Consider the following 24,514-nt stretch of genomic DNA (forward strand, 5'->3'; position numbering starts at 1 on the left):
AGAGATTGCTGACAAGATATGAGATACTCTGTGGTTAGTTAAGAACATATGAAACCACAACCATGAAAATGTGAAATTTTGAAAGAATGAAAGCAAACAGAGAAACTGAAGTAAGCATCTGGTTCAACAAAATGTTGAGAAGACAGTCCTCCTGCAAAAGGAGGACTATGAAGTGTATCAGTCTGTAAGTGTACAATATTATATAGCAAACAATACCACATCAACAGCAAATGAAACACTGTCACACGGCAGAGAACCTTGTGCATGAAATAATACAACTTTTTATTCATGTTTTATAGATTACTTTTATTTATTTTTGCTTTAATAATGCATATTCTGTTCACTCTGTGCAAAATTGGGGACAGAGGTGGGTGTTTAAATCATCTAATGAAAATCAAGCGGAGATGAACATTCAGGTTGAGGGAGAGGCCTATCCAAACCAGGGAAGCTAAAAAGCCACAGCTGCTCAAGACAAAGCTGCTCTCAGCTGTGCCCTTTTGTCCTGCCAGCTGGCACCAACGTGCTCTCCTGGCCAGCGCTGGGAAGGTGACCTCTGCCAGACACCGGGGACAGCAGGACACCGGGGACAGGAGTTGCTGTGGTGGCTACATAGGGAGACCTGGCCTCAACCGGCTCCAGTCAGTGTGTGGCAAAGAAAGGCACAAATCATTGCAAAGACCAGACTTCTGTTGGTTTGTTTCCTTCTTGTAAATACATTACTGTACACAATGTAAGTTTAAGTTGTAGGGGAACTGGGGACAAAAAATTGCATATTTAACAGAACTTAAAACCATAACGAAAAGTAGGCTGTTCAATCTCGAAGCAAAAATAATCCCTTCAGCCCCAACATTAACATTCATTCCTGGCTATATGAAGTACAAACATCTTAAAATCTGTGACAAAAGACAATTAAAAACCAAAAGTCAAAATCATAAAGCTTGTAAACAGATAATCTGAAATACACTTTATTTATGGAAAAATATCATCAAAATAGTACCACTATGGACTAAACTGCCTGAGTTTTCATTTCACCTAGGATCTTGAAGTAGAGAGCCTTTAGCACAAGAAGATCAATTCAGTCACAACTAGTGCCGCACAGCACGGCTTTGGGTAGAAATTTGTTCTTGTTGGTATTTTTGTTGTGCTATCAAAAACTGTTGTGCTAATCCTTCAAATAAAGGGATGTTGAGGCAATTCTTAAATCATTTGGCACAAAGTTATTTTGGCTGGGGCATAAATTTGAGTCTCAGTCATGAAGAATAATGCAACATTCCACCTATCAAGTATTCACTTTGATTGAAGAGCTTTCTTTATGTCATTAACTTCCATCTAAAAACAAACAGAGGAAAAAGTATTTGATTAAAATAGATGCTTTAGCAAACTGAGGCACAGTTGGTGTCACTTGAAAAGTGTATTCCCTCTTGTCCACAGGTGTCAGCTACAGGCTTTATACCACTCTTATTTCCACAGATTTCTAGAGGTACTTCTCAACTACATAAGATGACCATTCACAGCCTCCTCTCTCAGATCATGACAAGTACAGTCATTTAATGTTCTGCAAGATCTTTCAATCTCTTTAAATTACAACTTTTACAAGCCACACATCTCACTGCCTGGCATTACTGCAGAATGTGCATGCACCAGCAGCTGCACTTACAGCCAGCAGGGTGGTTGCCTTCTACAACCATCAAGCCTGTGCTCAGGCATTTTAAAGGCTCTGAAGGATGCACAGCCATGCTTAAAGAGATGTGGCTGAAACCATCAGCAGCCCCAGGTGTACACTTGGTCCCTGTGACAGACACTGGAAGCCCTAAGGCAGGGTCCTGGATTTATTCAAACCCACCAGTTTCAGCCTGTGTTCAACTGCACCATCATCAGGGCAGTCTTTAATACATGGCCTGGTAACTGTGCTACTGCATGTCTGTCAGAGCACTCTGAAAATAAAGTAATGCTACCTTTTTTTGTTAACTCTTATCCTCATGTAAATCTAATAGTGCCATCTTATCTAGCATCTAAACGTTTACCAGTGTAAGCGACATTCGAACTGGAGTAAAAGCATTCAGCTATAAGATCATAATTTTAAACTCATTAGTGCAGGACATAAAGATGTAAAGTTATCTCTGGATAACTCTGAATAGTCTGGCCTGATAGACTAAATCAACAGTGCCTATTGAAAATATTCCCTGGGTTTTATCTGAATAAATTTCAGTTTAAGCTGAACAAGAATTGTGTATTATTAGAAGCCATGTTGCTATGTGGTTGGACACATAAAGTCCTTTAAGCAGCCCTGGAGCACGGACATTGAGGATCTCCAGTTCTGCTACCCTCTGTCATGTTCCCAAGTGCTTTACAGAGCGGGAACAGTCCAGTGAAATTACAATTCAATTTTCTATCCCTAGTTTGAAGTACAGTTGCCCTACACCATAAAAATATAAAATATAATTTATACCAGACCACTTCAAGTACATGGAATAGAAGAGTGTAGCACAGCATAGATTAGAAAGGAATCATTTTGGTTGGAAGGGGCATATAATGAACCTTCAGTCCATCTGCCTGACCAAATTAAAGCATGCTCTTAAGGTCATTGTTTAAATCACTCCCTAAACCCCTAAAAACAGGGGGCTAAACCAAATCTGACAACACATCCCCAACATTAAAAATAATTCAAGTACCTGCAATCGTAGACGGATCTTCTTCTCTTCATCCAACTCAGAGAGCAACTGTTTTATCTCTTTTCTGTTAAAAGAATGCAAAAGAAGCTTGGGATGGAAATGACCGCACTGGTAAAATACAAAAGATTATCTCTTGGAGACATATTTACCCCACTTCACTACTTTGGTTTTTTCCTCTGAACAATTGAAGTCAATGTACTCTTGTATACTCCAGGCTATGGTAGAGAGAAGTCAAACTCCCTGTGGGACAGTACCCCGCCCATCCCACATGGCTAATGCCTAATGCCTCCTAACAGCCCTGCATCCACAGGCTTTGCTCTGGCCTAGCTGTATCAACACCACATCAGCACCCAGCTGCCTTTTTCCATACAAAATGTAGATGCATTGACTGTTGGTGGGTTATAGGAACTGGTAACACAAATCCTGCCCATCTTATCACATACTTAAGCCGCTTAAAATCTGTTTATGCCAGCAATACAATGTCACCTTCAACTTAATTTATAAGACTTAACAATCCCAAACATGGATTTTCTGCCATTCTTCTTTGTTGGGAAAGGGAACATAGCTATGAGGAGCAGACACGTTCTCATGTTCCCACTGAGTGATCTCACCTTAGGACAGATACCAGTAGGTGGAAGCTGCCCTTGCAAGAAGGGCCGGGGAGACCAGAGGAGCAGGGTCAGCCTGAGAGGCGAGGCCGTGGGGCTTGCTGGCTACATCCAGCTTGAACCATGCCCTCCCGCATCTTCTCCCAAACTCCGCACACCTCTGTTCCGCCACACGCTCTGCACGCTGCTTGCCCTTTTCCTTTTCCTGCCTGGGCTACACACAACTGACAATGTAAGGGAAGGTTTAGCTTCCAAAGCATTCAATAGTCTCAGGAACATCAAAAGTTAAATGCCAGCCCCGCTCTCTCCTAAGAAATGAGCAACTTAAAGAAAACAAAGGTGCCCAAAACTAAAATAATAAGATTCAAGGCCATAAACGCAGAGGCCTTCAGAGGACCTAGTCACAATTCGAGTAACATGAGCTTCCTGGGAAAATGTGCTAACAAATCAATTTAATAACTTTAGGAGCTTGTAGCAATTTGTACTACAACTATAACAAATGCACCCCATTTATTATGACCAATGCACATGAGTTCTCAGGTAGTTATTGACAAATAAACCAAAATTCACTGCTTATAGCTTGCTAGTTAACTTTTTTAACACCTCACAAACATCATAACACAGGAAAAAAAAAGCTGGTGGATAGTGCAGGTTTTTTTGTGGAGTTTCTCACCCCTGAATATGTTCTGTCACATGAAAATCACTCACAAACACATATGCCAGCTGTGCTGTAACATCCATGAAGGCAAACTCAATCAGAAGCTGCCACCACTATGCACAAACGGATCCATCCCACCTACAGCTGTGATTTGCAGCACTTACTTTTGCTGGTCTTTCATGGTTTCAATGATGGTTCTCAGCTCCCTAATTTGTGTTCTCAGCTCCTCCAGGGCAGTCTGACCTTGGCTCAAGTGCTCAGTCTTTGGCTTTCCTTCAGTACCAAACAGGGATGGGGAATTTGACCTGTGGCCTGTTGTTCCCATAGCAATTGAGTGAAATCCAGGTGATGGTGAAGGGGATAGTGATGGTTGTACATTACTGCCACTAGCCAGACCTCCTGGTTTTGGAGGCAAGGAAGTTTTGTTATCAGACACCTGCAACAAAAAAAAAAAAAAATAACATTTAATGTCTGCAGAAAGCTTTATGAAAATCAAACCTCTAACCAATGCTAAGTATTTAGCTGCTCTTCAGTAATGCTGAAATTCCATCAGTCAAACATGGACAGCCTTGGCAAAAGCATGATAAATATAGTGATTAGTCATCATCTTTGTATGTGTGCTTCAGAGGGGGTCTAGTTGTGATGCAAAAGTTCAGCAACAGCATTTCAAAGATGTCAGACCTAGCAGTGAATTAAACCAGGGACAGATGCTCAGTGTTTCTCTCAGATGTTTGTGAGAACGTATCTCCATCCATGGATGTCTCCCACAGGGCACAAAACCACGTGGCCAAGAATCCAAGTTATATTTTTTGTAAATTAAATTCATAATTTCCCACCAACTATTGAAGGAATCTTCCAAGTTTTTTCAAAAATTAAAAAATGCATTACATGTCCTCTCTAGCATTACGAAAATAAAAAAATATTCATTAGATTCACTTGTTGGTATGACATATATAGAAAAAAATCCCCATGGCTTCAACATTTTATTAATAATAAATAAATGTAGTATACTGTACTCTGTTAATCAAAGCTTCCATGAATCCCCGTAACTACCAATATCTGTTTATTCCTCCAGGAACTTGACAGAAAAACACACCATTAACCTATAGCCCTGGAATCATGTGATTAGCTAAAAAGGATTCCATGCTTCTTAACTGTGATCCAGTCCTCTACTTATTAGACAAGCCTCTACTTATATATGCTACATAAAGTAATATATGTATATAATGTAATATAAAATTTTATACTTACTAGACAATTAAAAAATCTGCAGTTTACCAACCATACATGACCATCTACTTCACTGCATACAAAGAGCAGTGCACAGGCACAGGTGTCACAATGGCAAGTGAAGGGAATCTTTGCACTGTTATTTGGCAGTGCTGTGTGTGCATTACATGACAGCTACCAGGCATATTTGAAAATCTAATTTGGACAAGAGTAAGAAAAAGCTCTAGGCAACCTTCCAACTCTCTTTGAAAAAGAGATATTGAAGTTGAATGGTAAATAGGGCAAAATACTGAGAATAAATGGTATGGAAATGGAAGGAGACACTGTAAGTGAGGACTTGGAGATTGGCAGGGTGGCATTAGCTGAACAAAGTAATTGAGAGAAAAGTTAGTGAGGAGATGAAAATCAGGAGAAATTATGATGAGGAGAGAAGAGCAGGATCCACCAAGCTGTGCAAAAAACTGTCTTCCCTACTATACTGTTGTAATGTTAGGTCATACAACCATAATTGAGCACAGAACCTGGTCTGGGAAAACACTGGATTCAAGAAGCATTCTGCACAAAACCCAAGTCTGACCATAAATATAAACAAAAATGGTATTATAATCACAAGACAGCTGAATCACTCTTGTGCCTTGAAAATTTGACTCAGTGACCTGAATAGTATTTTTTTAACATTTTATCAATTACTTTGTGTATCTGGGTTGGAAGAGACCTTAAAGGTCACCCAGTTCAAATCCCCCTGCCAAGGAAATGGGCACCTTTCACTAGACCAGGTGCTCCACATCCCATCCAGCCTGGTCTTAAACATTTCCAAGGATGGGACATACACAACTTTTCTGTTTTGGCACCCATTCCAGTGCCTTGCCACCCTCACAGTAAATAATTTTTTCCTAATATCTAATCTAAACCTACCCTCTTTCAGTTTCAAACCATTCCATCATCCTCTCCTATCACTCCATGCTCTCATAAATAGTCCCTCTCCATCTTTCTTGCCAGCTAACTTCAGGTACTGAAAGGCCACAATTAGGTCACCTCAAAACCTTCCCTTTACCAAGCTGAACAAACCCAGCTCTCTCAGCCTTTCCTCATAGGAGAGGTGCTCCATCCCTCTGATCATCTCAGTGGCCTCCTCTGGACTTGCTCCAACAGGCCCATGTCCCTCCTGTGCTGGAGACCCCAGAGCTGGATGCAGAACTCCAGATGGGGTCTCACCAGAGCAGAGAGAGGTGTGAGAAATATGTAACAATAAACAGATCTTTCATGGATAATAACCCCATATAACAGTAGGTGCAAGTTTCCTTTGGACTGAAAATAAATTTCAGGCTGAGTTCAAATCTGGAGCAGGCAAGCAAGGGACAACTGGAGTCATTGATCTGAGCATCTTATTCCAGAGCTTAACTGGCTATCAACATTAAAGCCTCAAGTAGCTGTTTTCTAATAGCAGCCATCTCATTTTACAAGAACAAAATCTACAGTGCTGTCTATAACTCAGAAATGTTGGCCCTGCAGTATTCCTTGGTGCAAGTGCTCCCAGAAGAGGGAGCTATATAGCAAAACATTGTCCTCATAACTTGATCACAGAAGTGCACAACTTCATCTTTCAAACACTTGTTAAACTATTAGAATGTAGTATTTTTATTATTAAAGCTATTCTTATGTATTAAAAAAGAGTTCCAACCTTTAAAGCCTGACCTACACACTCCTTTTGTAATATTGATTGTGCTGTAGGAGTCTACCAATATACAGTAAGAATGGCACAAGCCTATAAAATGAATACAATTATACCAGTATAAAAACTGATTATATTTGCAAATTTAAATTCAAATTTAAATATTTTCTCTGCCCACAGACTCTTCTAATGTAAACTCAATTTAAAGTTGATTAAAGACAGGGTCTTTGTTTCTAAAATTTATTTCCCAGCTTCTGTGATTCTGTAAAATGCATTTACACAAGAAGTACTTTTTTCACAGTATGGTTATTTGACACATTTTAACTGCGCAATTCACTTTAAACCTGCCTTTCAAGCACAAAACAATCTTTAGTAACCTTTATAATTTTAAGCTTCTTTAAGTGGGCAGTTACCAGGTGATTGATGAATTAAATTTTAAATATTTCAGTACTGCTTTAAAAAAAGAAGTTGCATGTGATAAGGTTAAGCAGAGGCATTCCAATTAACTTACTTGTGATATTGTAACAGTTCTTGATTTCCTTGACACTTCAAGAGTTTTGTGAGTAATGGAAACATGGTCTTCCTTCTCATCTTCAGGACTTGGTGAGTCAAAGAAATCAGGGCTTGAAAGGGATGACTGTATAGACAAACACCACAAAAGAAGAAAAAAAAAGCACAGATATTTTCATTGTACAAGAACTTTTTTAGCTATCATTTTCTAAGTAACAATACTTAAAATAAGGACTCTTTGTCCCCCTACTCCCTCTTTTTTGCATCTTATTTTCAAAGCTACAATGCTTTCAAAGCATTCAAGAAATAAGGTATGTTTATGAGCTGAATTCAGCACCAACTTACAGCTTTGCACTGCATGATATCACAAGATGCAAGCGGGCTCCTGTCCCAGGCAGGACGCTGAGGGCTGAGCCTGGGGCTGTGCTGAGGGCTGAGCCCTGGGGCTGTGCTGAGGGCTGAGCCCTGGGGATGTGCTGAGGGCTGAGCCCTGGGGATGTGCTGAGGGCTGTGCCCTGGGGATGTGCTGAGGGCTGTGCTGAGGGCTGTGCCCTGGGGATGTGCTGAGGGCTGAGCCCTGGGGATGTTGGGGCTGTGCTGAGGGCTGAGCCGTGGGGCTGTGCTGAGGGCTGAGCCTGGGGCTGTGCTGAGGGCTGAGCCGTGGGGCTGTGCTGAGGGCTGTGCCCTGGGGATGTTGGGGATGTGCTGGGGGCTGAGCCCTGGGGCTGTGCTGAAGGCTGTGCTGAGGGCTGTGCCCTGGGGATGTGCTGAGGGCTGTGCCCTGGGGATGTGCTGAGGGCTGAGCCCTGGGGATGTGCTGAGGGCTGAGCCCTGGGGATGTGCTGAGGGCTGTGCTGAGGGCTGTGCCCTGGGGATGTGCTGAGGGCTGTGCCCTGGGGCTATGCTGAGGGCTGTGCCCTGGGGATGTTGGGGATGTGCTGGGGGCTGAGCCTGGGGATGTGCTGAGGGCTGAGCCCTGGGGATGTGCTGAGGGCTGAGCCCTGGGGATGTGCTGAGGGCTGTGCCCTGGGGCTGTGCTGAGGGCTGTGCCCTGGGGCTGTGCTGAGGGCTGAGCCCTGGGGCTGTGCTGAGGGCTGTGCCCTGGGGCTGTGCTGAAGGCTGAGCCCTGGGGATGCCAGCTCTGTCACAATGACAGCTCTGTCACGATGCCAGCTCTGTCACCGGGGTGGCTCTGCCCTGGCTCTGCTCAGAGCAGGTCTGACCCTGCTGCTCCCCAGAGGCCCCAGCCACTGCCAGGGCACGGTGCTGGCACTGCCTTGGGCACAGCCCAAGGTAAAGACACAAAAAAGGAGGGTTCTTTCCACCCCTCGATGCTTTCTCATAGATGTGACAGGGTAAGGAGAACCTCTATATTGCTCTTATATATTTCTCTACTTATGACAGCAGTCATTTTGGAAAGCATTCTCTTTTTTGAGTTCTATTAGTTTCGCAATAATCCTTTTTGCTTCCTTCCACTTGGTTTTCCTTCAGCAACATGGACCCAGGTAACCATCAGTAGTTGCTCTCATTCTGATATTCCAGAACACAGAAAGCATGGAAACAAACAATCCCCAAACCCCAGAGAAGAAGACACTGAAAAGCTAAGCAGTGGTTTCCAAAGTATTATGAGACCAACTTGTCTAAAGATAGATATTAGAGAGTGAAATTTAAATCACCCTTGTATTTACAACTGTGACCTTAATGAGAAGAAACACATGATAGCTCAGGGAGGGCTGTTGAACACTGAATGGTCTATTTGTCCTCAAAATCTGATAAATGTCTGCAAGAAACCAAGAGAAATGCTTCTTTTGGGAAACATTTTCAAAATCCTCAATATTTCACACAAATTAGTCTATTCCAAAGATTTTTATAAGGGATTTTTCTGGGCTCAGTCATGTCTGGCAAGGAACACTTGGCAGCACCCAAATAAGGGGGTATAAACCTTAGAAGGAAGGGAATGTTTTAAACATCAGTATTCAAAACACTGGCAGCCTTGGACAGTAATTTTCCCGATCTGCATCTCTCTGCCTCATTGTACGTGTGAAGGAGTGGCTGGGTAAAAGTATAAAAACATCAAGGAACACAAGTAGGAGGGGGGGAAAATTCAGAAAAAATATTTTTAAAAATAGTTTTTAAAGAAAAGGAAAATTAACTTACAGATGTGAGAGACTGGGAGGGTGGTCGCCTGCCAGTAGCTTTTGGTCTGGTTGTAGTTGGATGATTAAGCTTCTCAGCAATTGGTATTACAGAATCAAAACCTTCCAAGTCTTAAAAATAAAATAGAATCGATTTGGTTTTCTGGCAATTGTCTTCAAAGGGAAAGAATCACATTTTTTTCCTAATTTCAAAGAAATGAAATCCCATTTTCCCCACTGTGTCACAGTGTTCTGCACATATTTAGCCACCATGATGGCACTGAAAAAACCTGGAAGTCAAAGGCAGCTGTAATCCAGTCACCCTTGCCAAGAACAATTACCCTTCCATCTCAAACACAATAAAGCAGAGGGGGAACGTGTAGAGGAGCCTTTGGCTTTGTTTTCAGCATAGTGAAAGCTAAATGACATCATGGTTTCTACAGCATGGAATAAAGAGTTTCAAAATTTCCATCTGGCTACTGAAGGGGTCAGTAATTTTTTTCCTGAATAACTGGAGACATAAGACTTTGCACACATTGTCTCAGGAACTGTACTGTCAGCTCTGCATTGCAGTAATTGCTCAGGAGAATGCAGAATGAGAATGATCAAGCTGGAAGTGATGTGCAGGTTCCTGGACACCTGCAGCTGGAGGCACCATGGTTTCCAGGAGCTGCAGGTGAGAGGACCATCTCCCTCCAGTAGCCCAGAGGCTGTGCTAAGGAAAAGCTCTAACAGACTCCTGAAGCTGTACAGAGTCCAGGGAAAGCAGGTCTGCTTGAAAGCTCTACCAACCATCTCCATGGCCAGTGAAAAGCTCTGGGGAAGTGTTTGCTGAATCCAGCCACAGGGTAGCATGTTTACGTGAAAGAAAGATGTGGAGGCTCAAGGAATACCACAGCTCATGATCACATGGATAAATCAAATGGCTTAATACCATTCATCTATTTTTATGGGTTGTATCAGTTTCACTCACCTTCATTTCAAAATGCCCTACAGCATATGTTGAGCAGGAAGGAGTCAGAAAACACACAAGAGGTACTTTAGACAAGATAAATCAAAATTCTTCAAAATTACTTTCAGATATGAATCAAATATAGGAATGATATTCATTATTCAGAGACTATTTTTCATTACACACATGTAGGAAAAAATAGCTTTTAAGTTAATAGTTCTATATACTAGGCACTTAATTTTCCAAATATTACAGAACAATAAATCTCTGATGATCCAGTTTTGTTGTCATATTACAACCAACCATTGTACAAAATTATGCAACAGAAAAACAAATTAATTAATGGGCCTGTGCAATAAACTATATGCACTGAAAGACATTTAAATTGATTCCAAGTACTCATGATTTGTCAGCTGGAAAGTAAATGGGATTGTAGCTCCCTTATTCAGCAATATCCTCCCATCTCCAAGAGATTAAAAAAAAGAAGCAGAAAAAAAAGAGAGCTCTTTCAATAGCCCTGAAATAGTCTAAGGTTATTCACCTCCAAATGCTACTCTATTTTTGGAGTGACTCTTCCTATATATAACCAGTGACCCCACTGTCCTCTAGCATGTGTTTTTGTCATTGCTCTTGCAATTGACTGTTGCAGCCTGTGTGCTAAGGTAGGTCACCCACCCAGTCTGTCACTGGGATTTTGGCAATCTGAAGCCTCAGTTGTACCCAACATGTCAGGTGAGGCCACAGTGCTTTAAAAGTTAAAATTAGTTAATTTTAGCAGATTGCACAAAACCTATATGGAGTACTACAGAACTTCAGGGTTTCAGGAGAGCAGAAGCAGAAGGAAAAATTTGTTTTCTGGGAAAAAAAATAGCAAGTAATTATAAGAGCTGGTTTCTATTAATATCCAGTTTTAAGCTGACCCATAAGATAGCCAAATGAGTTAAGATCACAAAGCAAATCAGTAATCAATATATTAACATATTGTCTAACTTTAATCTTCACTACTGAGTTACTTTGCTAAATGGCACAGCCAAGATGTAATACCATCAAAAATATACACTCTCCCTCTAAATGGGTGATACCCACATGTGCAGAAATGGAGGCTGAAGCAATCCTTCCATGTGCTCCAGCCACTCTCTCCTGCTTTACTGTTTTTACTATTTTTTTTCCTGAGCAAGCTTTAATCCAGCTCATTTTTCAGCGGCATGTGCCAAGCCATGCACTGCAGGAAGGATCAGTTACCAGCACCACAGGACTGATTCAAGCTGCCCAAACTGAGGGGAAGAGCAGATTTCTGCTTTGGGGGCAGGAAATTGGCTGAAGTTATTCTGCAGCCTAGGAAAGCTGCAGGGCATGACTTCCCTCTCCCCATTTTCCACTTCTGTGTTCTACACAGGATATGAAAGGAGATTGGTCAGATGGGAGTCAGTCTCTTATCCCAGCAACAAGAGAGGAGGAAACAGCCTCAAGTTGTGCCTTGAAGTTTAGTTAGGGGAGGTTTAGATTGGATACTAGGAAAAATGTCCTCACTGAAAGTGTGGTCCAGCATTGGAACAGGTTGCCCTGGGAAGTGGAAGAGCCAACTGCTCCTCAAGGCATTCAAAGAATGTGCAAATGTGGTGCTTAGAGAGGTGGTTTAGTAGTGGACTTGGTACTGCTGGGTTAATGGTTGGACTCCCTTATCTCAAAGGTCTTTTCCAACTTTAAAGATTCTATGATTTTGTAAGTGCCACTGTCCCTTTCTCTGCTTTTACAAAAGAGAACACTCATATGGAAAACTATCAATGAAAAAATAGTGAAGTCAATTAATTCAATGTGTTTCTTTGGCTTAAATAAACTACCAAATACATAGAGTTCTATATTTGATCAGAGTAAAATACTCAGGTTTAAATGTTAAAAGGTATTGATAAACAGAAAATGTATAAATTTGCATCCTTGAGACCTATAAGCATTTGCAGACATAATTTGCTCCATGCATTTTATAAACACCATGAAAGATGAACATTGATGTGCAAAACTTCTATTATCAAGAAATATTGGGAATCCTACACTTTTCCCACTTCTGAATGCATTTTTGATAGCTAGAAAAATAAGCTAAAGCAGCCTATACCTGCACTGAGTTTTAAAGAGAGTAGAACAGAGGCTATAAAGGCTCCATAGGTAGTATCTGCTGCCAAACTAGTGAAATCACAGCCATTCAGTTGATAATCTGAATGAAATTCTATTAAAGTGTAATGGACAATACTTGCTGCAATAATAAAATAGTAAATCCACTTCCAGCAGTGTTATATGCTCTTTTTCTTTCTATTTGTCCTCCTTATTTAGATGTTGTTCTTCCACCCAAATCCACTGTGCATCTAAGGCTATCACCACTTCCCACAATCATCACCTGTGGAGATATTCATTCAAGAAAATTCCCACCCAGTGAATTGGTAACAGAGCCACTCACAAAACTCCTGCCATGCTGTCATCTATGCTGTGGAATCAGTAATTCACTTGTGCTGGTTATTTGATTATTTCTTGCTGGTGGAAAGCAAGGCTATATGGTTCTGACTATATTAAACTCACTGAGATCATTAAATGCAGGAATTTTGATTTTAGTTTGTATTTCTGCAGCTATCAGAAATTGGAAGCTTAAATTTACATACTAAAGAAAATGTACAGCCTCCCTGACAGGGCCCAGATAGAATTTTATTAAAGAAAAAGTCCATTTTACTCTATTACAGCCACATTAATTGTGTACAACAACATCAGCATCCAGCAGACCTGGACTCTGCACTGGTCCAGGTTTTTCTTTGTCTGGTAATAACAAACAGTAAGGAAGAGTCTAGTAAACATGTAGAACATAGAGATGGCACCCATCAATTAAGTCCCTAATTAAAAAAGAGTTTCTATTTGTTCTACAAATAAACAGATGCATTCATCATTATTACTGTCTCACTGATCAAGCTGGAAATCCATGAAGTAATTCATGAGATGAGGAGAAAGGCATTAGAATAATTTTAATATATCAGTGTAGTACATAAAGTCTGGCTTACTGAGCAACCATATTTCCTGAATATGAAAAAATGTTAGCTGTGCAAGAATTGTTCCCTGGTATCCTTTCATGGACCTTTAGAATAGAGTATTTCTCCCCATTGCTATGTTTATCTGGAAACATGGGTATTTAAAGGATGATGTTGGTATTTTTTTAAAAAATGCCCAGATCCAGGAAAACAATTATTTAGAGAAAAAGTTCTAAACTCATTAGACTGGCACCTTCCTGGAAAAATGACCTTTAGTCCCTGCCTCCCAAAAGACCCCAGAAATAAACAGTTAAGTGGTTATGCTTCCTTCCTTACCCCTCTTATTCCCTGTATTTACTATTCTGCCATAAAATGTAGCTAGGCTTTATCTTCCATTTTGATTTTTTAGTATTTGAGCAAAATAATTTATACATAATGATGACAGAATTTTTTTTTAACTATTAGAGAGAATTCACCTTGAAAAAAACTGAAATGGGAAATTATATATAAGAGAATCAACACTTTGAGAATGCTAATGGTGAGGTTTCACAGAACAGAAATATGGCAGGGCTGAAGGAAATGAGGCAAAATTGGCATTCAGTTCATTTGAAGAAGATTATGTCACAAAAGCCAGAGGTGGGTTTCATTCCATAATCACCTTCAATAAGGTTGACAACAGGCATGTGAAATAGGATATGTCTTTAAGTGCAATAATCCTTAAAGATGTCAAATGAGACACACACTGCAGACAAAATCTTCTGCATTAGTGCCCCATTCAATATATAGTAGAAATTTAAAAACAACTCAATAATCTGAATGTTAGTTGGAATTTTCAGAAGACTACAATTATTTTAACTATTTCAAGCATCCAGATTCTGCTACACGCTCCAAGCTGAACAGCACTGTACCCTTTGAGGAAGAGAGCCATACTCCCAGCCAGGGTCCAGGCAGCAAATCTCACTCAGAGTGAATCACAGACTGTTTTCTAAAGGTTTGGGTAATGCAGTTTTAGGAGGAGGGCTCCTTGGCTGCAAGGCTCCTTTATTCAGGGGTGCTCCTTTATTCAGGGCTCCTTTATTCATGTGCCAGGGAGAGCTGCCCACCCAGCTCTGTGCCCTGGGGTGAAACAGCCCAGCTCACCTGGCTCCCCAGGACTGTCACTGCACAGCTGCTGTGACTTTAGGACAACCTCTCCTAAAGCACCCAATTATATTCTCCCATTTCAGTCCTGACTTTTATCACTTTAATAGCTGAATGTAGAAATGAGTTGCCATAATGAGCTCTGCTAACCACTTGCCAGTGCCCTCATAAGGATTTTATTTTTAACAATTCAGAACATGCCAAGAAAGAACTGAAAGGTCAAGAAAACTGAGGAGCTAGAGGAAATGGATATGCTGTTTTCAGGCACCTCAACTTGATACACATGGCAACCAATTTAAATTTCTAGTTTACTGCTTTTTTCTGGACCCTTCAGGGCAAGAGCCCTACTTAAATTATATAAAGGACCATTACCATATTCCTGATTACAATATTTACAGTCCAGAACTATGTTTTATGTGCAATTTTGACTCACTGATGTAAATATTGCAACTTAAACCAGTTGGGCATTTCTGTTCCTTTGCATTGCCCTATTAAAATGAGTATGAATAGCAGCATAGAAAGAGGTTTAGACAGATTTTGATCTTCATTATATGAGTCACATTTTGTCCTCCAACCCTTATATTTAAAAACCAGTATTTTCTGATTTTCCAACATTCATTCTGTGTTTTCAGGCAAAATAATTATAATATCTCACAGTAAAACAGCCTGTGATTTAAAGACAAATGTGCTCCATTCTACAACCTTTCCCCAGAAATATTCTCCATCTTTTTCCCTAGTGTGGGCCAAATCTTATTAGATCACTTTTTCTTGCAGTTAGAAGCACAGCAATCACCTCTTCTGACAAATACAGCTCTAGAACAACTGCAAATACAGTTCAAGGAAACTTGATATACTGAAAAAATTTTAGTTTGTTTATTAGATATTTTCAAGAGGGTATTTTTAACTATCCCTTCAGGCAAGCTAGCACCAGTCTTGCAGGGAGGGACAGAAAAAAAAAAGAATGGGTAATCACATGGCTTTGGCCAGGACTCCATGATCCACCAGCAAATACCCGGCAGATTAAAGCCTGAAGAAATGCTAAAAAATGGACTTGCACTGACCAGCTTCCAGGGAAGCTCTTGCAATATTTCATACCATCATTAGATGTTTCAGCAGGAATCAAAGAAGGTATATGTGCCTTATGTTAACACCAGTGAAGATTCTTAACTGCTTTCGTAATTACTAAGCAAATGTGTAAAGAGCGAGGAAAAATATTGGAAAGATGTGTCCACTTGGCTCTGTGCAACTCAGTCTTTCTGCAAAGCACAGAAATGGCTTTTTGTGGGGATTAACTGATCATTTCCACAGTAGATACATTATTTTTAATTCTTTGTGGTTTATTCCTAAATCACTTAGCTTAAATCCATATGGATTTAAGTATCAGTTGATGACAAAGCAACCCTGCTTTGGATAGACAAGGCTTGTTTCAGGATGCCAGAATTCCAAAGTGTGTCTGTGTGTGTGTCTGTGTGTGTGTCTGTGTGTCTGTGTGTGTAATTAGAAGATGTGGGATTGATCCTGACTTGCAGGAATAACCCAATACTATTTTTTGGAAAGCATTAGGTTTTGATCCACTGTTTTGGTAGATACACTGGCATTTGGTCAGTGCTCAACCCATTACATCCACTAAGCTATTCTATCTGCTAGAGGTTTCTGCCATCACACTGGCCCTCATGTACAAAATTCTTTATGAAATGGAAAAGAACCATATCACCTAAAGAAAGGTCAAGTTATGCCATAAGGCCTGAATTGAAGCTATTGGTAGCTCTATGTAGGAACCAGTTTGTAGAGCAGGGTTTATTGTAGTGTAGCTTATGTTGCTTTAGAAGCATTTTCAAAGCTCAAAATGCCACTGCCAATCCAGACCAGTGTTGGGAGAGATGTGCAAACAGATGCAAGTAACCATTGTGATTTAAGCACAGCCTTGGGTACATGACCACACACTTTCCACTGAGTGTCCCGAACACTCAATAAATTTTTACTGTATGTATGCTGTGATTTTTTTCCACTTTCAGACTGGAAAACCATACTAGTATGTTTCTAAATGCTTTTTCACAATGAAATATATGTATTACAATTTGTGAAGACAAAATCTGTCTGCAAGGACAAGCTAATGAATCCAGAGCATTGACAAACACCACATGTAAAATGCACATCACCTTCGTCACTAAAATTTCTTATGATACAATAAATGATAACGATTTCTCATTTCAATACTATGATGCAAGATTTTCTGTCACAGTATGTTCAATTTCAACTTTTAATAAAAAAAAAATCTGTAATATCCATGTAAACTTCAGCATTCTATGAAATGCTTCTTTTTGTATTTGCTCGTTATGCATTGTAAACTAAACCAAAGACAGGACAGAAAAGAAATGGGGAAAAAAAAGCCTTACCCTCATGAAATGAAGAAGAGTTAGCCATGGCAAAGAGATGTAAATAGAAAAAGTTGAATGCAAGATGTGTGGAAAGGAAAATAAAGACATCACTGAAAACAGGGAAAAAGAAAACAAAAGAAAAAGTGAGGAGGAATGGGGAATGGTTCCTCTTAAATAATATAATCTGAAGGCTAGTTTTCCAGTGGTTTCATAAAGAGTGTGAAAAAAGTAAATACATGAACAGAAATAAGAGCAGCCATTATATCTACAATCAGCAGTGATGTTGCTAAGTAGAATTTTTTCAAAATGTCAGTGCAGTTTGGAAAATTGTAATCAGTACTGAATTATCATCAAGAAATTTACATGTGAAGTCACGGCTCTGCTGAACATGGTAAGGAAACCAAGTAATGAGCTAATAACTTTTTTATATATGCAACTCACAGAACATTTTTAACACTATTGCACATCATCTCAGCCTTGCTCAAGCATTTGTGATTTTCCTGATTGGTAAAGTGCAGGGGAGAATGTTTTTAATGGTGTGGAGTTTTCTGGTTAGACAACACTGATCCACTTTCTGAATTTTACTCACAAAATGAACAGGAAAATGCCATTTCCAAGGGACCTAGACAAAATGCAAGTTTTGAATCTGGATTCCCAATTCAGCTCAGCATATTGCTCTCAATTGTTGATGGCATTACTGATTTCATTGTTGCTGATCACTCATTTGTTTTTTGAGAGATGGCATATGGAAGAGCCCTTTATCTGCTCCTTCCCCATCACAGAGGTTTTGGTCTCAACATAGTAAAGAAAAGGAACCAACTTAGCAATCCTTAGAAAGGCTTCACAGAATAATGAACTGTTCTCCATCCAGCATTAGCTTGCCTTGCTTTAATAACCAAAACTGTCTCCATTGTTTTTTCTCCATTTCTGTGCTCTGCAGGGAAGGAACAAGAGCTTTAGACTGGCTGTAGGACTAAGAAAGTGACAGCCACCACCCAGATTAACATCTCTAGTGCAAAGTAGCCATGACGTGCTGTGGTTTTCACTTTCAGCGCACAATTTACCATCAGTACTTAGCAGAAGCATGAAAGAGGGTGAGGCAACTTGCAAGAGATTGTTGCTTTAACCCCTGTTCTCCCTGAGAGCTGAGTGACTGGGAATGGTATTTGACTAATGGAATAATAAAGAGGAGCCCAGTAACCAGAATGGTCATGCATCCAAGATGCTAAAAAGGCATTTAACTTTAATTTTTATTAAAGGCTACTGCTAAGTCACACCTTGTCTGCCACATAGGTTCACTTTAACTTGTGTAAATCTGGATTTCTGAAAAGACACTAAATGTTAGATTTAATCAAATTCATTTTGACAGGATGGATGAGCCTCAGAGAAGCTGAGTTTGTCCTTCCTACAGAGAACAAGATATAGGGGCAAAACCAGTAAGATACATCACTGTTAAATGTTAGCTGGACCCACACAGCCAGATTCAGCAGTGTTTTGGAACACACTGGACAACTCCTCTCACACATCCATCATCTTTTCTAATAACTCATGTAGCCATAAGACTTTTCCAGCCCATTGTTCTCTTTGTAAATAAATCAAACAAAATCACACACTTACCATAAATCTCTACAATTACATTGTACCATAAACTGCTCTGAACTCCAAACCTCTCTTCATAGGAAAAGACATTAATACACTCTGAATTGGTTTTCCTTATTAAGCCTTGATTTATTGCTCTGGCCTCTCTTAAAATGCCTTTTATTTATTTGACAATATTTTACACAAGCTGTCAAAAGCTGCCTGAAAATTTATAGCAGTTCTGATCTCTGGATCCTCTTTCAATTCAAACTCATAATTTATTTATTTTTTCTTTTAACAAGTTGTCTAACAGGCTAGAACAACATGATTTGCCCTTGTAAATGCCATTCTCGTTTGACCCTATCAAGTTATACTTATTTAAGTACTCACAGTATTTTATCCTTGAGCTCAGTAGGTTCTCTGTGTAAGTGGTAACAGGAGGACATCAGCTAAACCCTTTGCAACATGGTTTGGTTTATGGATTCTTGTTGGCTCCTATTCTGCATCTAAAAAAACCCCTAAGCAACACAAATTCCTCCCTCTGCTACCCTCTGCTCCCACTGCATGTTCTGGAAATGAACAAGAATTTTTATAAATCAGATTTCCTGCCTGACATGTTAAGAACAAAACAAAATAAAACCATAACCAACAAAACTTAAAAATACAAAACACTCTAAGCTTTTATCCTGATAGTGATTCCAAAGGAACTAGAACAAGGAATAAGAAAGTTCATCTCCATCACTCACAGGTAGCATAGGCTGCCTGCACTCATAACTTTCAAGTAAGCAGAGGCTTATGTGCCTTGAAGCAAATTTGTAAACACAGTTAAGAAACACTAAATGGTAGAATTTGTCTGCATTTCCTTACCATTCTTTCTAATAATCTCTACAATAAAAATGTTCATACAATTTATCATGAGCTTCTAGCTTTCCATGTTTAAGCCAAATGAAAACCTGGGAAAAGCATAATACCTGCTGCTCCAGAAGAACCATAGCAACAGCAGAAGCTTTACAAAAAGCAGATCTATGTATGCTGGAAAGCTCATAGACCTATAGACCTATGTGAAATGCATTTAGAGTTCTGATGTTATGTTGCAATTAAAATTCCTTTATAACCTGAAGTTCTACTTCCAAATCTGAGGAAAAGGCATGTTTGGTTGTTGAAAGGATGCTATTGCACAGAAACGCTTTACTGATAGAGGAGTCTGGGTAGACACCACCACACCAAAATGACATTTCATGCCCTGCTGAAAGGTAGCAATGCTTACACAGGCAGGATCCCTGGCTGTGCCTGAGACAAACACGGATCTGTGTGCGGGCACAGCTGCGAGCGAGCACCGAGAGCGACGGCAGCAGCTGCTGGGCTTTCTGAGCAGGGCAGGACATGGCTCTGGGGCTCGTGCCCACTGCAGGACATGGCTCTGGGGCTCGTGCCCACTGCTCTGGGACACAGCTCACTGCAGGACATGGCTCTGGGGCTCGTGCCCACTGCTCTGGGACACAGCTCACTGCAGGACATGGCTCTGGGGCTCGTGCCCACTGCAGGAGATGGCTCTGGGGCTCGTGCCCACTGCAGGAGATGGCTCTGGGGCTCGTGCCACTGCTCTGGGACACATCTCACTGCAGGAGATGGTTCTGGGGCTCGTGCCACTGCCCCAGGACAGAGCTCACTGCAGGAGATGGCTCTGGGGCTCGTGCCCACTGCAGGAGATGGCTCTGGGGCTCGTGCCCACTGCTCTGGGACACAGCTCACTGCAGGAGATGGCTCTGGGGCTCCTGCCCACTGCAGGAGATGGCTCTGGGGCTCGTGCCCACTGCTCTGGGACACAGCTCATTGCAGGAGATGCTCTGGGGCTCATGCCCACTGCAGGAGATGGCTCTGGGGCTCATGCCCACTGCCCCAGGACAGACACAGCTCACTGCACCCTGCTCACCCAAGGCCACCTCTGCAGCACCCACCCAGCAAACACCATCGCTCCTGCTTTGCCAGCTTGAGGAGGAAGGAGGGTGAGAGAAGACCAAAACATAATCTGTTGTTGCTCCTTTCCAGGTGACCTCCTGATTAAATGGTTCACGCGTCAGGAACACAAGTTGTTTACAATAGACATTTAGACTGCTTTTAATTAGTGTATGCAGTGAAATTTAGTCAAATTTACCTGTTCCTTTGTACTGGACAGTATAAAGATTACTAACTGCACCAAACCTACTATCTGTTGCAGTATTAAAACCATGGCAGCACTATTACATCAGTTAAACAAGTATGCCTTATTATTGCTGGCCTTCTCACTTACTTCAGAGTTTTAAACAAAAAGAACAAGAGCCTTCCTATTCAAAATAGCTCACTATTCTATATATTTATATATATTTTTAAAATAGAAAACCCCAACAAAACTATTTTAATTAAAGTAGAAATGATCCTTTAATCCTGCAATCTTTTAAAAACTCATATAAAAGCACTCACATTCATTGCCAAATCCTCAATATGCCTCTTGAATCATACAAAAGTCATTAAAAAGCAGAAACTTGCACAATAAATTTCTTAGGCAAACTGTAGAAAGCACTGTAACTTACCGATGTCATTGCTTCTTTCAGAGGAGTCTTTCTCTAGCGTGCCAGATACCGTACTGCCCACTAATTCCACTTTTGGACTATCACTCCTGCATTTGGATCAAGAAGAGGAGATGTTTTATTGGGAGATTTTGTGTGGGTTACAGTAAATTGGTAGCTAACTTGCAATTAATAATGAGAGAGCAAAGTATTCTTCCTTTGCAGCACCCGAGTGCCAGCAATGTCAGTGAGAGCAATCTCCAGCAAGTCGACATGCTGTCCGGATTAACCTTATCCCATTTCTCCTTAACACCTGTCCAAAAAGCCTCTTTTAGACACCCCAGTGTCCGGAATAATTCTTTAGATGTTCACAGCATCTCAACACGAAGGAAATCCAAGGGCAAGGGGACATTATTCAACATCTTCTTTGTAGTTTTTTTCTAATTAATTGGCTTGCACAAACTACAGAACTGGACTACCTGGAATGCTGCAGAAAGTAAGAGAACCTAATGCTAGCATTGTGCATTTCAGCAGTTCTGAGTATTTACTTATAAATGCAAGTTGTCCACCATGTTTTTGCACTTTACTTATGAGACTAGGCTATGAATACTCTTTCCACAGTCCAAAGAACAATGATCACCTAACTGAGAAATGTCTTTGAATAGTAATGCATCAGGAGCTACTATACTTTACACAGAGGAACAATTTTAAAATCAAACAGGAAATCAAACAAAAGCAACAAAATTATCCCTGCTTTGGAGAACATTCTTTCCCACAAGTACTTGAGTTTACTAAAATAATTTACCTACTGAAACAATATTTTAAAACGAACAGTGGTAAGTGGGTAAGTTAGTATTGCACAGGTCACTCAAATCTCTGATATTTACTGTGACAACAACTGTTCAGTTAATGCAATACATTGTACTTGCCATCATTATCAGGTCACTTGATAAATACACTAGTTTTTCCACAATGACTATTCCCAGTGTAACACTATAAAAATTATGATGTATGTAAGGTACCCAGCTTAGGGCTAAAGGCATAGATCTGCCCCGAAACAACCCAGGCAGATGTGTACTATACATTGCAATAATTAGCTATTGACAAAAAAATACGTAGTGAGCTCACAAATCTTGTTGATTTTTTCATTGGTGTCTGCTTTTGATACCATAAGCTGATGACAGATGGCCTGAACCTCAGCTCATGGCAGCAGCTTATAAGCAAAACACAAAGTGGCTGGAAACCCTATTTCAGACTACAGGGAGGCTGTGATAAAGAGCTGAAAATTTTTATTAAAACCCAGAGGAGGTCATAGATTAAGTGAATATATATCCCATTAAACCCTGTAAGAGGGTGACCAGTGAACAAAAAAATAGACAATCAGATTAACAGCAAACAAGTCCTCCATAGCTCTCAAATGGCAGGAAGTCTGCACCAGGAAGGATGCAGAAGAAATTTAACACATGCATAGAAAAATGTATTAATTGGCATGATGATAAATAAGGGCATTTCCAAGTGATCTACTGGAACAATTAGTTTTCTTATTTTTTGGTCTTTAACTTTTTCTTATATTGCTTATATATTTGTAAACCTATAAGAAGCAACAGAGTTTCTTGGCTGACAGAGCGGCGAGCATCTGACTGCATACTCTGTTTTGCACACATTCATTTCCCAGCAATCTGAGAGCACAATGTGAGTTGGAAGCACTCTAGGAAATGTGTGAGCATGGCTTTGGAGAGATTCTTAGAATGGCACGATTTAGGGCTCAAAGTCACAACATTTACCATTTGCCTACAAAAGATACCAAGATATATGGCAACAGCCCCACAAAAAAAAAACCCCAATCCTGTTGTCAGAAGAATCAACAGGCTCATTGTGGCACCCTGCATCCACAGTGCTGTGAAAGGAGTGGAGCCCTCCCTTCTCATTCACAGTGTCCCTCTCTGCTTGTGCCCATACACACAGGCTGTCAGCTTGACCAGACAGATGATCAGCCTGAGAGAAACCCCACACTAATAGAAGTCCCACTGCAAATTGATTAATTGCCATCTGGAACAACTCCCTGACCCATATGGCTGTGCAGCTGCACAAATGCTGGTGCTAAACATAAGGGAGGCTGTGGGAATGGGGTGCCAGCACAAGGAACCCTGTTAGCAGTGGCATGGACATGGATTGGTTTAAACTAATTGTAAAGATGCACCTTCTATAGGTGTTTATGGCTTGCCTACTCCAGAGAATTGACTTATCTATAAATTGTATAATCATGGTATGTCTAAGTAAGCTGTGAAGTCATTGGAACAACCTGACAGCTATTCACTGTCCCACATATTTTTTATCTGTCCTATTGCCCTTGAAGCCCTACTCTGCCTCCAGTGAAGGAGGATTATATTTAAATGGAAAAACAATCATCACTACAAAAAGTCAGTGATATGCATAAGATGCAAGTCACTTAGTACAGAAGAAAACCCTCTTTGGCTTAGCAGCTGCCATGGAAATTGCACAGGACCCACTTTGTGGGTCTACACAACTACAGCAATTTTCCCCTCAGGATCATGTACTGGTTTTGGCTGGGATAGAGTCAATTTTCTTTATAGCAGCTTGCAAGGTGCTATGTTTTGGCTTTGTGCTGAAAACAGTGTAGATAGCAGAGGGGTGTTTCCATTGTTACTGAGCTGTGCTTGCAGAGTCAAGGCCTTTTCTGCTTCTGTCATCCCAGCAGGGAGGAGGGTGGGGGGGACAAGGAGTTGGGTGGGGACACAGCTGGCCCCAGTGGACCCGGGGATGTCCCACACCTCAGGGTGCCACACTCAGCATGTAGAGCTGAGGGAAGGAGGAGGTGGGGGATGTTTGGAGTTATGGCATTTGTCTTCCCAAGTCACCACTGCAGGTGATGAAGCCCAACTTTCTAGGGGATAGCAGAACACCTGCCTGCCCATGGGAAGTAGCAACATTCTTTGCTTTGCTTGCACATGCATCATTTGCTTTTCCTGTTTTACTGTCTTTGTCTCCACCCACAAGTTTTTTACTTTTTCCCTTCTGATTCTCACCCCCATTCCACTGTGGGAGTCTGAGTGTCTGCATAGGGCTCAGCTGCCCACCAGGGCTAAACTACAACAGGTCAGCAAATGTTCTGCTGATTCAATTTTTATCCTAATTGCTTTAGGTTTTTTAGATTATGGAAATGGATACCAGTAGGTCTTAAAATAATTACTATCTTATTAAACTGAATGGATTTAAAAACAAAACACCTTTATTGAAGTAACTGCTTCCACTTGAAGCATCATATTTCTTAATTATCCAAGTAATTAAAAGTATTTTCCATTTTTTCTGTGCTAGATATAGGACCATTAAGACCAAAAAAGGTTGCCTGTTTAGGTGTGCCTTTTGCCTTTGATAAAATGAAAATTGAAATATCTTTAAAAATATGTGG

At 40.7% G+C, this 24,514-nt stretch overlaps 1 protein-coding gene across 3 annotated transcripts in view; it reads right to left on the reverse strand.

Moving 5' to 3' along the window:
- Window positions 1-258: 258 nt before the first annotated feature.
- Window positions 259-24,514, reverse strand: part of SH3KBP1 (SH3 domain containing kinase binding protein 1) — a 213,125-nt gene continuing 188,869 nt past the window's right edge. For all 3 annotated transcript variants that reach the window (XM_058045216.1, XM_058045215.1, XM_058045217.1), the window contains 6 exons: window positions 21,109-21,194; window positions 9,508-9,617; window positions 7,352-7,477; window positions 4,103-4,374; window positions 2,673-2,736; window positions 259-1,329 (listed from right to left, as the gene is read on the reverse strand). In XM_058045216.1, the coding sequence (XP_057901199.1) occupies window positions 1,288-1,329; window positions 2,673-2,736; window positions 4,103-4,374; window positions 7,352-7,477; window positions 9,508-9,617; window positions 21,109-21,194 (700 nt within the window). In that variant the 3' untranslated portion in view covers window positions 259-1,287. The remainder of the gene's footprint in view (window positions 1,330-2,672; window positions 2,737-4,102; window positions 4,375-7,351; window positions 7,478-9,507; window positions 9,618-21,108; window positions 21,195-24,514) is intronic.

Source organism: Melospiza georgiana, chromosome 2 (genome assembly GCF_028018845.1).
Source record: "Melospiza georgiana isolate bMelGeo1 chromosome 2, bMelGeo1.pri, whole genome shotgun sequence".
NCBI lineage: Eukaryota > Metazoa > Chordata > Aves > Passeriformes > Passerellidae > Melospiza > Melospiza georgiana.